This window comes from Akebia trifoliata, chromosome 12 (assembly GCF_017979445.1).
Source record: "Akebia trifoliata isolate Shusen 1 chromosome 12, ASM1797944v1, whole genome shotgun sequence".
NCBI lineage: Eukaryota > Viridiplantae > Streptophyta > Magnoliopsida > Ranunculales > Lardizabalaceae > Akebia > Akebia trifoliata.
In genome coordinates, this window is record NC_141386.1 from 23,965,597 (window position 1) to 23,982,373 (window position 16,777).

A 16,777-nucleotide genomic window follows, 5' to 3' on the forward strand; every position below is an offset into this window, starting at 1 on the left:
TAAAATGAAATCGAAAGTATAAGATAAATTAAGTCAAGATTAGATAAACATTAACTATTTTCTGTAAAGCATGGTTCATCTTGAACTAATAAAAAAATGAACCATCAAAACTTTAAAAAGCATTTAATGTTTAATCTAATAATAATTACCTAACAACTATCATAATAAACTATGAAGAAATTACAAGAACAATAAAATATTCATAAAGTCTTGTTTTGGCTTCCTTAACCCATCTAACGAGGAGTTTAGCCAATAGTCATCGCAAAAACAATAAAGTAAAAACTAAAGCAAAAAGAACATGAAAGAAAGAGTAGAGATGAGAGAAAATGAATTCTTTATTACTTCTTGATTTTGAAACTGGTAGAATCTCCTTACAACTTTTGTAATACTAAAAAAAATAGAAAATAGAAAATAAAAACTAATACTACTAATTCTCTAGATATAGATGCCTTTAACTCTTGGTATGGTCTCCTATTTATAGAGAGATCATATTAGGATTTCTTGTGGGAATTAGGGTTTCGAAAACGTTCTGTGATTGCAAAAATATTAAAACCCTAATCTAATGCGAATGCCTTTTAGCCCGTAATCTTTAATACGAATTTCATGTCAGGACTGTCTGAGTTGACTGTGCTACTGCCGCTGACCCAGGCACCGCGGTCTAAGTGGGCCCAAATGTCTTGAATTTTGGTCATTGGTCTTGTTTTGGATTCTGGATTACAGTAGTAACTTCAGATTTTTTTGATTTGCCTTGAAACTTTACGAATATTTCTTGTTACATGTAAATAATAGTAATTAATTCCAAAATACATTATTTGATAAAAATCAATGATAAATATGAACTAACCATGCATTATGTCTAATAAGGGGATTTAGTATGCAATTTATCCGTAAAGTTCATGTAATAAGGGTTGTAAAAATCACTTTCTAGACCCTGATCATACCTCCAAACCTAGATTTTGCTAGTCCTGAGTACAATAAAATAAAAATTAAAGTATAAATCACTTTTGTAGGTTACAGGACTATATTTAGCAAATGCAGCAAGTCTTTAAACCCATAGGTTACCTCTAGTGGACGAGTTTGAATCGTGAGGGTTTGCAAAGAATATACCCACAAAATTATAACACTTCACAAAAATATAAAACTCAAACTAAATAGATGTAAGGCAAACATAACAATATTTTACAAATCAATCACATGTCTTTTACATTTAAGCAAAGTTTTAGCTTTCATTGCTCACTTTGAAAATTTCAAGAATAACTTGAGTGCTTTTGTGATTCTTCTTTTTTAAAAGCAATATCTTTTTAGGAACAAGATTTCACCTCCTAATTGCTAAGAATGATCGGTTCACTTACGTTCTAACTCGAAACTAAGCATCCTGTTTTGGAATGTGAGAGGTGTGGATGTTCACTTTAATACCTCTAAAGGGCTTTATCTATGATATTTCAACTTACGTTTTTACTATTGATGGCTTACACCCTACTGAACTATTTGGCCTCATTTGACTCTTTTCATTTTATATTTTTCCAGTTTTAGCATTATTGCTTTGATTTTGTTATTTTCACATCTTTCTAATTTATTTTATAACTTTTTCGCAGATCACTATTCTTTTGGTGTTCTTTTTTTTATCAAAAAGTAAGTTACCCTTTTCAAGATTCCTAGTCTAATCTTATGGTTGGTGTCTAAGTTATATTAGATTTAGTTATATTTTTTTTAACCAGCCAACTAAAGGATAAGGAAGTCGTAGTTCACTAGATTCGGTGTCCCCTAACACTCTAGATAGAGAAGAGGGTCAATTATTGTTACATAAAATCTTATTTTTGGTCAATCAGAAATGTTGTAAATTTTCAAAGCAATCTTTTGATTTTCTTGATAAGAAGCAAAAAAGAATGCATGCTCAAAATTTTTTCAGACATGAACCTAAGATTTGAAATTCATATGTAAACTCTACATACAAGGAGTTTGAAGAAACTATTTTGCAAGTATTAAATATTTTTAGTTTTTTTAATTTTTTCTAAAAACATGATAATAAACTTGTAACAAACTAGAAATAAAATGGAATAGTGAGCTAGCCCTCTACCCCTAAACCTAAACGAAGTATTGTCCTCAATATGAAGCAATAAAGAAAGATAGACAAAAGGTTAGATCACACCTGAAACAAATTGAGCATTAATTTGCAAACTTTTATTGCAACTATTCTGAAAAAAGTAGGAGTTATAACAATGATAATTTTTGAAACAGGTATACATAAAATGAAATCCTACCTAATAATTGAAAAAAAAAACCTAATTAAGGAATTAAAAACATTACAATCTAAAATTTAAGCTCATCATAATCTGAATCTGAACTCCCAGCGGCTCGTGCACTTGTACGTGCCTTCTTCTCCGCAATGTAGGTCAGTGTCTATTGTTAACCAGTTTGCAGATCTTTGTAACATTGATTAACCTTCTTAAGCCCTTTGAAAACTTTCCCAAAGGCAAAGCGGTACCCTATTTGGGGTATCTAATCTAACTAGAAAATGTTCTCAAAATCCGAACTCGGAGTACAATCCTTCTCCGGTAGTTCTTCATCAAATTCCACCCCTGGGGGTGATCCTCCTTCACAAAAAATTGGAGTGTTTGGGTCCACAATCACCGTGAAGCCAGGAATAAGTATGGAAGCGCGGTTGGATGGTGGTGTTGCTTGGAAGAACGCAATGGGCCAATCAGATTGAGATTTCAACAGTCTGATTTTCGTCGATGAGATCATTTGAAAGTTAAAGAAAAATGGAGATGGAGGCTAAAGGGAGAAGATGAGAAGAGATAAGGATTAGGGCTATTATTTTAAAGATGTTGCTCAATTTTCCACCTTGGAAAATCCATGAAAAATAATTTTTTTTCGAAAAATTTCAAGTTGGTAAATAAATTTTTCAAGAAAATTTTGTATTGAAATTTTGTAAATTTTTTTACCCTTTTTAACCCTTATTGGTGAGTTCAAATAAAAAAAAGAATGAAAGAAAAAAAAAATGGGTCCTACGTGATCGTAAAAACACATTGTACGTCTTCTAATCAAGACTTGCCTCCCGAAAAGCGCTAAGTTTATTATTTTCAGCTAGACAAGGACGTGAGATTAATCCTGATACACAGGATCCCTTGGAAATGAATATTTTTCTTGGGGTAGAAGATAGAGAAACAGTTTGAGTCATTGACCATTGACTTGGAAAATACTGTCACCTGATGTATTGAGAATCTCGATGTGGCCGTGTGGATGAATTTTATGGACCACAAAAGGTCCTGTCCATCGAGATTTTAATTTACTAGGAAAGAGGTAGAGACGAGAATTATAGAGTAATACTTGTTGACCTAATTGGAAAGACTTTTACTGAATGTATTTGTTATGTTAGGCTTTTGTACGATCTTTGTATAATTTAGCATTATCATATGTGTCATTACGCAATTCTTCCAACTTAGAGAGTTGAAGTTTTTTGTGCTCTCCAGCTTTAGTAAGATCAAAATTGAGATGTTTGATAGCCTAATAGGCATGGTGTTCGAGTTCTACTAGAAGGTGACAGGCTTTCCCAAAAATGAGACGATAGGGGGACATACCGATCGGAGTTTTGAAAACAGTATGATAGGCTCACAAGTCGTCAGTTGATCGCAAGGACCAATCCTTTCGTCAAATATTTACTATTTTTTCAAAAATGATTTTAACTTCGCGATTAGATATTTCGACCTGTCCACTCGTTTGAGGGTGATACGGAGTGGTGACCTTATGAATAATAGTGTATTTACGCATGAGAATTTCAAAAACTCGATTATAGAAGTGCTTACCTCTATCGCTAATAATTGTCCTTAGAATACTAAAATGAGCAAATACGATATTTTTAAGAAAGTTTACAATGATTTTGTAGTCGTTGATCTAGCACGCTATTGCTTCTACCCATTTAGACATGTAGTTAATTGCAACTAGGATGTATTCGAATCCATGCGAAATGGGGGAGGGTCGCATAAAGTCGATGCCCCAAACATCGAAGATTTCGATGATTAGAATGGGTTGTTGGGGTATTTCATTCCTTCGACTAATCTTACCTGAACGTTGGCATCGATCACAAGACTTAGCGAAAATGTGGGCGTCATAAAAAAACATTGGCCAGTAGAAACCGCATTGTAGTACTTTTACTGTTGTTTTCTTACCTCCAAAGTGACCACCACAAGCGTGGTTGTGGCAAAAATCAAATATATGTTTCTGATCATGATCAAAAATACACTGACAGATTATTTGATTTGGGCAGTACTTAAACAATTATGAATCGTCCCAAAAAATCATTTACCTATGAACTTGGTGTTCACTATCAAAGAAATTTATGGTTCACCTTGAACCTTTTACATAGAATTTTTATACTTAGGTTAAGATCAAGATAAATGTGGCGCCCCGCCAAACGCTAACACAAATCCCAATGCCGAACCTCAAGGTACTAGGTGGCACCTCGAAATTTCAGCATGATCTCCTCTGTTTATGTCAGCGTTTCACGGAACACAAACCTGATAAACCAATCTATAACAAAACCTGTATATAAAGATGCAGATACAGGAAAATAACAGCGGAAGACTAATTACATCTAATATGTAAATAGATTAGAGTGCGGAAGATTTAATCATATACAGGCTTACAAAATACTCTCACTCTAACATAGGCCTAAACTCTCAATCCAAAAACTACATACATCATGGATGAAACTGGCAATTCTAACGGATGTAGCCTTAGTGCTCACCAGGCAATAAACTCTGATCGTCGATCTGACCGATCAGATACTCCTCAAATACTGATTCTACGCCTGTCTCGGTAGCTGCAAGTGCTGAAACTAAAAAAAATAGGAAGGAAAGGGTGAGTAACAATGGCTACTCAGTAAGTCCACAGCCAATTCCTACTAATAACCCTTCCTAAGTATGATCGAATAAAGCATACTGAACATTTTAATACATGCAAGGTTTTACAAGATAAAATACGATCAACTGGTACATATAGTTAGGGATGAGTAACTAAACAGTTTTAAAAATTACACATAGCATCAATTATCCATACTCATTATACATTTTTCATTTTATGCAAATAATGTTGACAACATTAAAATAATAGACATGCTTCTCAGTTTGTAATTCGAAATATAACAACAGATGCATAATACAAGTGGTGGAGTATTGGAATTAAAGAGTTGGGATTCACGACTGGATCGCTCCCAGTCAGGACATGATATTCCTCAATAACATCGTAGTTCCTGATTTTGTGGCTGGTCGTGTCTACCACGCTTGCGGAACCATTTATCCAGCTCAGGCTGGTCGTTTGACGTGACCGTAAACAATGGGTCTCTTTTCGATGTGTCAGAACGTTCGACTACTACTAGATTGTTAGTGATCACTGACTAATCATCTTCGTCTATGCCTATCAGGCGTGCATGTGATTCCCAAATGACACTCCACTCGTATACGACCACCTTTACAATACACGTTCACTGGTAAAGATAAGAAAGGAATGGACCCGGATTCCAGTTGTGACTCCATTCTCATACGCGTCTCATACCACGTATGAGCTTGGTGGTCCCTACCGTACATCCCAGGATAGTGTACCCCTCCGGATGATGTGACACACTATCCCTTCAGGCATTCACAAACCCTTTAACAGCTTACAAAATAGTTATGTACATATATGATTTTTCATTTAAAACAAAAGAGAAATTAACATAACAGGGTTGAGAACGGATATCCAGTTCCTACCATGCAACCGTGGCCAATCGGCCTAAAATAAATAACAATACTCAGCGCAAGCGCTAACATAATCAGAAATAAACATGCAACCCTTTCATTAATAACCTGAATATCCTTTCACCAACCTACACACAACATACAATGTAAAATGCAGACATCACCCCTCGGGTGTGATTCTGACATTTTACCGTTCATTCCCTTTTCCCATTCTCTCAACATTCTCATTTTTCATCCTTTCAAATCAATCATTCATTTTCAATCTTCCAAAGTCATTCTTTTGATCTTTCCATTGAAAACCACCGAAGTTTATTCAAAAATAAGGTCCCAGCGATGCTCGGGACCAAAGTTGTTAAACATAATGAAAGCTGATGAAAATTTGGCTAAGTGTCAGAAACTCAATTTTTCAAAGTTCTCGAAATTAAAAACGGGTTTTTCGAAATGAAAGTCTTGATCATGAGATTCGACACCATATAGTTTTTGTAATCTAATTCAAAGGAACGCGAAAGTTATTTCATTTTGAAAACTTGCCGAAAACGTCGAAAATTACGTTTTGTTCTTGAAACCAAAATTCGGATTTTGATCCTTTGAGATTTGAATCTTAAAACCATTCCCATTGTTCCGAAATGGGGGGTAAAACCTTAATTTCATTAAAGAACTTAAAGTAAATGGAAAGTAAAAATTAAAGAGGACATTTACTTAAATGTTATTAATCAAATAAAGGGTGAGAAATAGTGTATAAGGTGTGAGGAAGTCAAGCCAAGAGTCAGAACACTGTTCTGATCAAAACTGTGTCTGTCGGTGGCAGAACCAGGATGCTGTCGGTGAAACCGACAGTTTACTCATCGGCAGGTGTCGGTGGGACCGACGGTCCTGCAGACAGAACAAAGTTTTCGACGGCTTCTTGATTTCGTCGGTGGCAGAAGCAACATTCTGTCGGTGGGACCGATAGAATGCCTTCGGTAGGTGCCGGTGGCACCGACCCTTCCCACCTACAGCCTGAACCTCACTCGCGATTTTTGGGTTTTTCGATCCCTTTTTCGATTTCTTCTTCCATTTTTCGAACCATTCGACCCACCCACGATTTTGTTATCAAAATTCGATAAAGCATAAACAAAACACCTACTTCTACCATGAATTTGAAATCAAACACCAATTTCTACGATTTAAATGCAAACAATAAGTTTTGTTTCAAAACCCTAAATGCACATTTCGGAAATCTAAAGCTACCAATAAGAATTGGAAGTCCCTTACTTGGTTGTGGACGCCAATGGTGATGAATCAACACCAAGGATCAATGTTAGGTGGCTCGAAGTTCCGAAAGTGGTTGAATTCGGGTGCCAACGCAGCGGTTGGTTGTGAAACCCTCTTTGAAGGTGTTCTCCCCGCTTCCTAATGACCAACAACGACTTTCCTATGATTTGGATGAAGTTCCAAGTGATTATACAAAACCCCACTTGCTGATTCTTGTGGGAGACCAAGAGAAAGAAGAGGAAATGGAGGTTGGATGGGGTGAGGACGTAGAGCTCGACAACGCCGACGACTTTGCCTTCTTCGTCGAGGTTCAACTCGGACTTGATTGGGATAGATCTTGATAGGAACGGGTTCAAACCCTAGGTCTAAAAGATGGCTGAGTTGAGTTCTTTGGAAAAGAGTGAAGAAGTGAAATGAAATAAAAGAAAGTGAGTTCTCTTTTATAAGAGGGCTGAGGGTATACTTGTAATTTACCCAATCATTTCTAGTTTCGATCATAACTTAACTATTCGGACTCGGAAAGTGGCAAACGAATATACCATTTCAAATAATTTTTCGTTGTGGTTCTAATGGTGTAGTCGAATTTTCTTGATTCTCCCTCTAACGAAAATTTTCTATTTTGGGTCCCACTTAACGCGAAATTCGAGGATTTTATAACTTTTTCCTCCGAACTCGAATTCGAACTTGCTTATACGCTAATGTATATATTTCGATCCTTTTGAATCTAATGGCGAAGTCGATTTTCCTTAAAATTAATCATAGCAATATTCGAGTATTTTACTCTAAGTCTTTCATTCGATATTTCCCTCCAAATCTCACCATTTACTTTCCTCGAGATATGAGTTGAAAATCTGGGGTGTTACATAAATGTATCTTCTTGAAATTATGAATTTTATTTATAAAAAATTCACGAACATCTTCTTTTGTCAAGAATCCTAGATTCTAACAAGAGCTTGATTTTTGATGGGTTGAACCAAGTAACCTCATATATGGATTTGGAAATAAAAAATCAAAATAATAAGGACTTACTCAACTCTTAATGTTTGTCAATGGTGATCTTGAGTTTTTCGAGTCCTTGAGCTCACAAGTGCGTCTCGACGGTTGGATCTTCCAATCAAGCTTTCAGTTAGACTCCTCGTGATCACTCATTCCATCTTTTCCCTTTACTCATTGCTTCATGAATGTACTAATGTGTATGCAAGATGAGGTTTGATGTTTGTAATGGAATTAAATGAAAGGTCTAAGAAGGTTGATGGGTCACCTAAGACTTTTAAGAGAGTAGAGAAGGCTATCTAAGTGTGGAAAGGGGAAAGCTAAATGTTTTTAAGGTTTGATCCAACCCCCAAATGAACTCAAGTCCTGAGTTTTAAAGGTATTTGAAAAATAAAAAATACTTATCGGTGGCACCCAGAGTTCTAATGATCATATTTTTGAATTTCGAACCATTGGCGTGATTCACCCGACAACTCTGGTGACTAGCCCAGCGGCTCTGGTGAAATATGGACCTTGCTTTCAAGGGCTCTGGTCATTTTACCTTGCGACGTCGGGTAAACTATCAAAATGCCCTTTTGGGTCATTTTGAGCTCTATCTTGCTCCCGGAAGCTCCGTTGAACAAATCTCTTGGGGATTTTGTAAATATTACTAAATAGAAGGTCTCCAAACTTCACCAAGGGATGGGCCATGGCCTAAGTGGGTAAAATTATCAAAATACCCTTTTAGCCATTTTGAGTCAAATTGAGCTCTCGGGAAGTTGGGTGATTAAATGATTTGTGAATTTAGTTGATTTTGCCTATATAAGATCTCTAAACACTCACCAAGTATGGGTCATAGTTTAAGGGTGGTCAAATTACCAAAATATCTTTTATGACCATTTAAGGCTCTCAAAAACTTCGATGAATAAATGGGTCGAGGTATATGATTTCCTTACTAATATGAATTGACCTAACAATCATCTAGGTGTTGGGAAATTATTTAGATGGTCTCATTACCTTTAAGGTTTTATGCACACACATTATGAGCGTTTTGTTAATGTGCTTGAGGTTAAACGACTTTACCAAGGTCTTCACATGTCTTCAATTGTAAATCAACCCGACACATACTTTAAGTATCGAGATTAACAAAATGTGGAACTAACATGCCCTTCCAACTTCATTGTCTTTCTTTTAGTACCAATTTTTCAATAACACCACCACTCCAACTTTGTTGCTTTCCCTCCTCTATCCCCTAACCTCAAAGAAGATGATCATGTCGATAGTCACAGACAAATTTCAACTTAAGTATAATTAATGCATGTTTGCACATGCCACCTACTAAAAGTGATGATAAAATATATAATCATTTTAGTAAAAATAAATAATTAAAAAATCAAATATACACCATTTTGTAAATAGTTAAAAATAAATGTCTACTTCAATAAATTTTGTAAAACACTATCGTCTTTATAAAATATTTACATAAACTTGTTTCATGATTATTATCTTTTAAGAAAATGGTTATCTGATGCATGTATGATCATCAACATTGGTAAATAAGTTGGGGTTAGGTTCTAGTGACTCATAAAAAACCACTCATGGAAAAAAAAAATAGATGACCCCAACCGGTTAAACAAAATATCCAATAATTAAGATTTATCTTCGAGATAAATATTTTTAAGATGTGTGATATATAAAACCCAACCATTGGATTTCATATTTACACAATCTTTCAATAACAAAAAGTTGTAAAAAATGTATAACCATTTTGATAAAAACAAATAATTACAAAATCAGGTATATAACAACCTGTAAAAAAAAACACCTACTTTTAAATCCATTTTTAAACTACAAAGTTACTTTAGTTAATAAAGTTAATTTATAGTTGCCTGAACCACACGTATTTATTTAATGTAAGTCCGGGGAATACGTGTAGATTATTCAATGAATCTCCTAAGACAAATCAAAATTCGATCCAAAACTTTAGTGGGTAGACCCCACCAGACATATATTATACCCAACTGTGTGAAAAAATTAAGGATGAGACCCACGTCTAGGTCTAGGTCTAGGTAATGTTATAAAGATAAAGTGGACCCCACTATATTAAAAAGTCAAGCCACGTGTCACATCATTAGACGCAGAAGTAGAGTTTATGGATAACCATGTAAGATTCAAATTTTCTACAACTCTCCCCACGTGACTACTTATCCGTGCCACGTGCCCCAATAGATTAGCTTCCGTGGTCGCCAGCTCAGCTAGTCAAAAGTTAGCCGACTTAAGAATTAGATCCGCTTTGGTTGAAGGACTTTGATACGCCACGTTTTCTTCTTGAATTAGACACGTGGCGTCATATATTTCAAATAAGGGGGCCGAGATTTTTTAATTAAAAGAGAGAAGAAAGGAAATAGTCTCACGGAGAAGAAAGTGTTGTATCGTTATCTCGAGATACGCTCCAGCTGGAGCTTATCCTATAGCGTGACTGGGACACCGATTTTTTACGGCAGTTGAGATATTCACCTGCCATATCTATGTATGTTAAATGACTGAAATACCCATATTTTCTTTATTACTTAAATAAATAAGGTGATTTAGACATACCCCCTCTAAGTTTTAATGAATATTTTGGATACCCTTGTGTTTCCAAACTGAAGACATGCTTCCCTTGACTTTGGTAATCTAATAAATTAATGGCAAATGATTTATTTACCATCATCTTTGACCTATAGTATAAAAACATCATTCTTGCTTTCTTTTTCTTTTTTTTCAAGAAATTTGTCTTCATCAAGCCATTTGAACTTATCTTTGATCCATTGTTTTTCAACTTGTTTTTACTTTTTTCTCAAAAAATCCATGATTTTTCTATTAACATTATTATTATATTTTCAAAAGATAGATTGAGACAAACAGAATTTTAAGATTGAAGATGATTGTTTTAAAGAAAAAATAAAATAAATAAAGAGAGATTTATTGGGTAGATCTATTTGTTGTAATTTTATTACAAAAACTCCTTTACTTTATAAATTTGTTATTTGAATAAATCTTTCTTTTACGAATCATGCTACTATGACTAATTTAATTAAATTTGAAATCTTACTAAGGGTCGTTGGACTCACATGGATTATCAAATTAACAATCCAACAATACAGCCTTCCAGGTTTTATGGAAAAACTCAGATTAAAAAGGAAAAAAACAATTGAGTTTGATGGTTAGTGTTGAAAATTGATGACTACTGAATTCTCAAAATTAAAATTCAAATTCAACAGTAAAAATTAATTTTTCTTCTCGATTTTTTTTTAAATAGAGAGTTTGACAAGCATGCATTAGAGAGTCTATGAACACTGTGATGAGAAATTCTATGAGCAAAACAATCATTATCGATTACGTCTGTTGATGATGAAAAAGTAAACTTAAACCTAAATTTAGTTCGCATCATGAATTACCAATCTTATTAAATAAAAATATATTAAAAGAAAAAAAAAAAAAAAGAGTGACATTGAGATAATTTTATGTCCATGTCATAAGGATGAGAATTCAAGTGGCATGTCACCATATTCAAAACATAGGGGTATGTCAAGTATTTACTGAAATTTGGGGAGTACGTCTATACCATCCTAATTTAAACAACAATCCAAAGATTTGTCATCCAATAAAATTTAGTAACGAAATTCCAAAATTGAAACTTTTCCTCATTAAATTCCAGAATTTCGTCTCCACGTGATTCTTCATTCTTTTTAATTCATAACGTAATAAGGGTATTCTAGTCATTTCCTTTCCCTAAATAGAAACTCAAATCCTCATAAATCATATAAATGACCGGCTATTGCCAGTAACCGGTGTATATATATATATATAGGTATATATAAACTGGTCTTGGTGGATAGAGACGAGCAGCAGCCATAGCCAGCTATATATTTCCCTCTGAAGTTTGAACACAGTGTGAACGCCATTGATGATAGCTCGTCGAACTCATCGAAAAGACACAAATACCCTCCTCTTCTCTTCTCTTTCTCTGTTTTAATCAGGTCTGTCTCTCTGTTACTCTCTTTATTTAAACATAAATCAAAGATTAACGTACATGGGTTTTGCTTTTTTATGGTTCTTCTTTGATCCATGCGATTCATTCTGATAATTTGCAACACCCAACGATAAGACTTTCGAAAACCCTACGTTCCAAATCACACAAAAACAATAAAAAATAATAAAAATTTGAACTTTTTGATTTATAAAGATGGTTTCTCGATCGTGTACGAATTTATTGGATCTGGGTTCTGGTCAGGATTTTTCTAGAATTGGAAAAACCCTTAATCGGATTCCAAGAGTGATGACTGTTTCTGGAATAATTTCTGATTTTGATGGTGGTGAAGATGAGGATGATTCTAGGAGTGATAGTGGTGGATCCGATGTTGTTTCTCAAGAAAGATGGATTATTGTTGCAAATCAGCTACCTTTACGAGCCCATCGTGATTCGGAGAGCAACAAATGGTGTTTCGATTGGGATCAAGACGCATTAGTTCTTCAACTCAAAGACGGGTTTTCGGCCGATGTGAAATTCTTGTTTATTGGATCATTGAAAGTTAATATTGATTTGGCCGAACAAGATGAAATTTCTCAATTGCTTCTTGAGAAATTCCAATGTGTACCGACCTTTTTACCCGTAGATATTCAGAATAAGTTCTATCATGGATTCTGTAAACAACATCTATGGCCACTTTTTCATTATATGTTGCCAATTTCGGCTAACCATGGGGCTCGTTTCGACCGAACTCTATGGAAGGCTTATTTATCAGCTAATAAGATCTTCGCAGATAAGGTAATGGAGGAGATAAACCCTGATGAGGATTATGTGTGGGTTCATGATTACCATCTGATGGTTTTGCCGACGTTCTTGAGGAAACGATTCCCTCGGATAAAGCTTGGATTTTTCCTACATAGTCCCTTCCCTTCATCGGAGATTTATCGGACGTTGCCAGTTCGAGATGAGATCCTTCGTGCTTTATTGAATTCGGATCTTATTGGTTTCCATACTTTTGATTATGCCCGACACTTTTTATCATGTTGTAGTCGAATGTTGGGTTTGGATTATGAATCAAAAAGGGGGTATATTGGGTTAGAGTATTATGGAAGAACAGTTAGCATTAAGATCCTCCCAGTTGGAATCCACATGGGTCAGCTTGAATCTGTTATGTCTCTATCGGCTACGGCCGAGAAAGTCCGAGAGCTGAAAATACATTTTCAGGGGAAAACAGTGATGTTGGGTGTTGACGACATGGATATGTTTAAGGGTATCAGCTTGAAGTTCCTTGCAATGGGGAATCTCTTAGAACTTCGCCCCGAATTGAAAGGGAAATTGGTTTTGGTTCAGATTGCAAACCCTGCCAGGAGTGAGGGTAAGGAAGTTAAGGAAGTTCAAGATGAGACCGAACTCATTGCAAAATCGATCAACGAGAAGTATGGCGGGCCAGGATACAATCCAATTGTTTTCATCAGTGGTCCTGTTTCGACCCAAGACAAGGTCGCATTCTACACCATTTCTGAATGTTGCGTGGTCAATGCGGTGAGGGATGGAATGAACTTGGTCCCGTACACGTATACCGTTTGCAGGCAAGGAAGCCCTGTTCTTGACACGGCTTTGGGCATCGACGGGTCTGCCACACCAAGAAAGAGCGTGATAGTCGTGTCCGAATTCATCGGGTGCTCCCCGTCTCTCAGTGGAGCAATCCGAGTCAACCCATGGAACATCGATGCAGTTTCTGATGCTATGAATTTAGCCATCACTATGCCCGAGGCAGAGAAACAAATACGCCACGAGAAGCATTATAAGTATGTTAGTTCTCATGATGTTGCTTATTGGACACAGAGTTTCAATCAGGATTTAGAGAGAGCTTGCAGAGATCACTTTCTTCGGAGATGTTGGGGTATTGGGTTTGGTTTGGGCTTCAGGGTCGTTTCTTTGGGTCCAAACTTTAGGAAACTTTCGGTCGAGCACATTGCCTCTGCTTATAGAAAGACAAATAGTAGAATAATCCTACTGGATTATGATGGGACGATGATGTCGCAGGCCTCGGGTTATAAAGCCCCCAGCAATGAAGTTATCTCTATTTTGAATAGTTTAACGAGTGATCCGAAGAATACTGTTTTTATAGTTAGCGGAAGGGGGAAGGATTCGCTAACCAAGTGGTTCTCCCCGTGCGAGAAGCTTGGTCTCTCGGCCGAACATGGTTACTTCACAAGGTAATACTAAGCCTTTTCATTAACATCACTCCCCCCTAAATAGTTTATGCTGTTTTATGAGTAAATTTGGTCTCATTGTAGGTGGAGTAAGGATTCTTCATGGGAGACATGTTTGTTAGGAGCGAACTTTGATTGGAAAAAGATTGCATTACCTGTAATGAACCTTTACACAGAGACAACCGATGGGTCTTCTATTGAGCAGAAGGAGAGTGCCTTGGTGTGGCACCATCAAGAAGCCGATCCGGACTTTGGATCATGTCAGGCAAAAGAGTTACTTGATCACTTGGAGAGTGTGCTTGCTAATGATCCCGTGGTTGTTAAAAGAGGCCAACACATCGTGGAAGTGAAAACACAGGTAAGAACAATTATCCTCAACGTTCCTTTTAAAAATGTGGATTATAGCTTGTGATAGACATAGGAACGAAAAAAACTTAAAAAAAAAAAATGGTGTTTAAAACACGTCTTGGACCTCCAACGATTAAAATGATAAAGAAACACATGTTTTTTTTTAAAGTCACGCTTTTGTGTGTGTGTGTGTGTGTGTTTAAACGCCTTTTTTATGTTTTGAACAAGATTTTTTTCACCTTTAAACATAAATACTTTCTTTGTAGTGTTATAGTCGGTTGTGATTTTATTCATAAATGTTTTTTAAATGTGGGATTTGATACATAATAGGAATTTTTGGATTCATAAATATGGAAATATATGTATAAAAAAAAAAAATAGAAATTCCGGAATTGATGATAATATCTTGATGTTATATTTTTCATTATTTCGATTGTGTATTATTTGGAATAAAAGATATGTTGATGAGTAAACCTTTTTTTCTTTTTGCATCATAACATGTGTAATTATGTTTAAGAACATGTTATATTGAAAATATAGAATAAATTAAAATAAATGTCTTATGTATTATTAGATACATGTACTTTTTCATAATTTTTAATAAATCTTTTATTTATTATATTTCATTGTTTTTTTCCGGAGTTTTCCCTTACCGTTTTAGACCTGTACTCTGATTTTGTGATTATGGTGAAAGATATATAAAGAGCGACCTGTTTTTGGGAAACCTGCAGGGAATAAGTAAAGGTATAGCTGTCAAAAGCCTCATAGAAACCATGTTGAATCAGGGAAAGCCACCTGATTTCATATTGTGCATAGGGGACGATCGATCCGATGAAGACATGTTTGAAAGCATTGCAAATGCTGTTTCCAACCCATCATTGCCAGCCATAGCCGAAGTGTTTGCGTGCACAGTAGGGCAGAAGCCGAGTATGGCGAAGTACTATCTTGATGATACTGTTGAGGTCATCAAATTACTTAAAGGCCTTGCTACTGCATCAGTCCAACCACCACCCAAATCTGCACATCTTCAGGTCTCTTTTGAAGGGTCTATTTGAAATTTGAATATGATTGAAGCCTCAGATAAAGATTTTTAACTTCTTTGTTTTCCAGTCTTTTGTACAGGATAAAGCTTATATCCACAGATCATGGTAAACCAAATACTTGGAAATTTCTTACATTTGGTACTGTGGTGTCTGATCCTTTGTCTTTCAAATTTGTATAGAACAGTTGAATATTTATTTTATGAAAAATAAATACACTCTGTATCAGATTGGTTTACAAAATCCAAACATTGCAAAATGACTGAATTCTCCTAATTAAATAACCCTCCTTACCTTAGCTTCACTTTCTTCACTCAAATGTGCATTTCTCATAAAATGCTTCTGTTGTTTTCTTTTCTTTTCTTTTCTATTTCAATGTAAAATATATTTTTTGGTTTCTGGTGTAATCAAAGAGTTGCAATTAACCTTCCCTGTTTTATGCATTTTAATTTTTAAGGTAGCTTAGGTTGCTCAAGACTTGATAATGTCTTACAAGAGTTTTATTAGTAAAAAGAGATCCACTGCTCTTTGGGTTTCATGGGATTTGGAATGTTACCTAATCTAGTACTTGGATCTTTGTCACGTCTTCTATGCATTATACATTTTTCTGGTTCTTTCCGAAAAAAATGTCTAGAACATTAAATTCCATGAGTTTGTCTCTTTTTGTTTTACGGAAATGGTGGGTCGTATACTTGATTTCATAAATTTTTTTTTTTTTTTTTTTGAAAATGATTATTAAATGTATGGTCACATTTGCACTGTACTTATTTATTTTTCCTGTATATTCACATTCAATTCAAGGCATGGTTTTAAAACTTGTTTCACATCTCGTCTCATCTAGTCAAGATACCGAATTAACTCGGACGATATGTCTCATCTCGTTTGGCATAGAGATAATGATTTTTAACCATATAAAAAATATGAAAAATTAAAAAAAAAAAAAAAAGATTTTTATTCAAAAATGAAACGAAAAATATGTAGAAGATGAAGAAAAATTGATTTGGGGGTGAGAGTATAGTGTTTTAAGCTTAAAAACCTGTTGTCTTGTTTAATTCAGATAAGATTTTGCAAAATCTCGTTCGAGACATCTCGTTTGTCTCACGATAAGTTGTTGTCTGGGTTGTCTCGTTTGTATCGGATGATATTTTACAAAATCTCTTTCGAGATGTCTCATTTATCTTGCAATACACGACTGTCTCA

General features: G+C 35.2%; 1 protein-coding gene across 2 annotated transcripts; it reads left to right on the forward strand.

Annotated features, from left to right (window-relative positions):
* The first annotated feature begins 11,838 nt into the window (after positions 1-11,838).
* Positions 11,839-15,805, forward strand: LOC147389105 (putative alpha,alpha-trehalose-phosphate synthase [UDP-forming] 9). Of its 2 annotated transcripts, XM_086417907.1 has the most exons (4): positions 11,839-14,192; positions 14,274-14,547; positions 15,269-15,568; positions 15,648-15,805. In XM_086417907.1, exons 1-4 carry the CDS (start codon positions 12,190-12,192, stop codon positions 15,687-15,689), a joined length of 2,619 nt encoding a protein of 872 aa, XP_086274033.1. In that variant the 5' UTR covers positions 11,839-12,189; the 3' UTR covers positions 15,690-15,805. The 2 variants fall into 2 exon arrangements, with proteins under 2 accessions (XP_086274033.1, XP_086274034.1); XM_086417908.1 differs by having other exon boundaries at positions 11,840-14,192; positions 15,269-15,805.
* Positions 15,806-16,777: the final 972 nt, after the last annotated feature.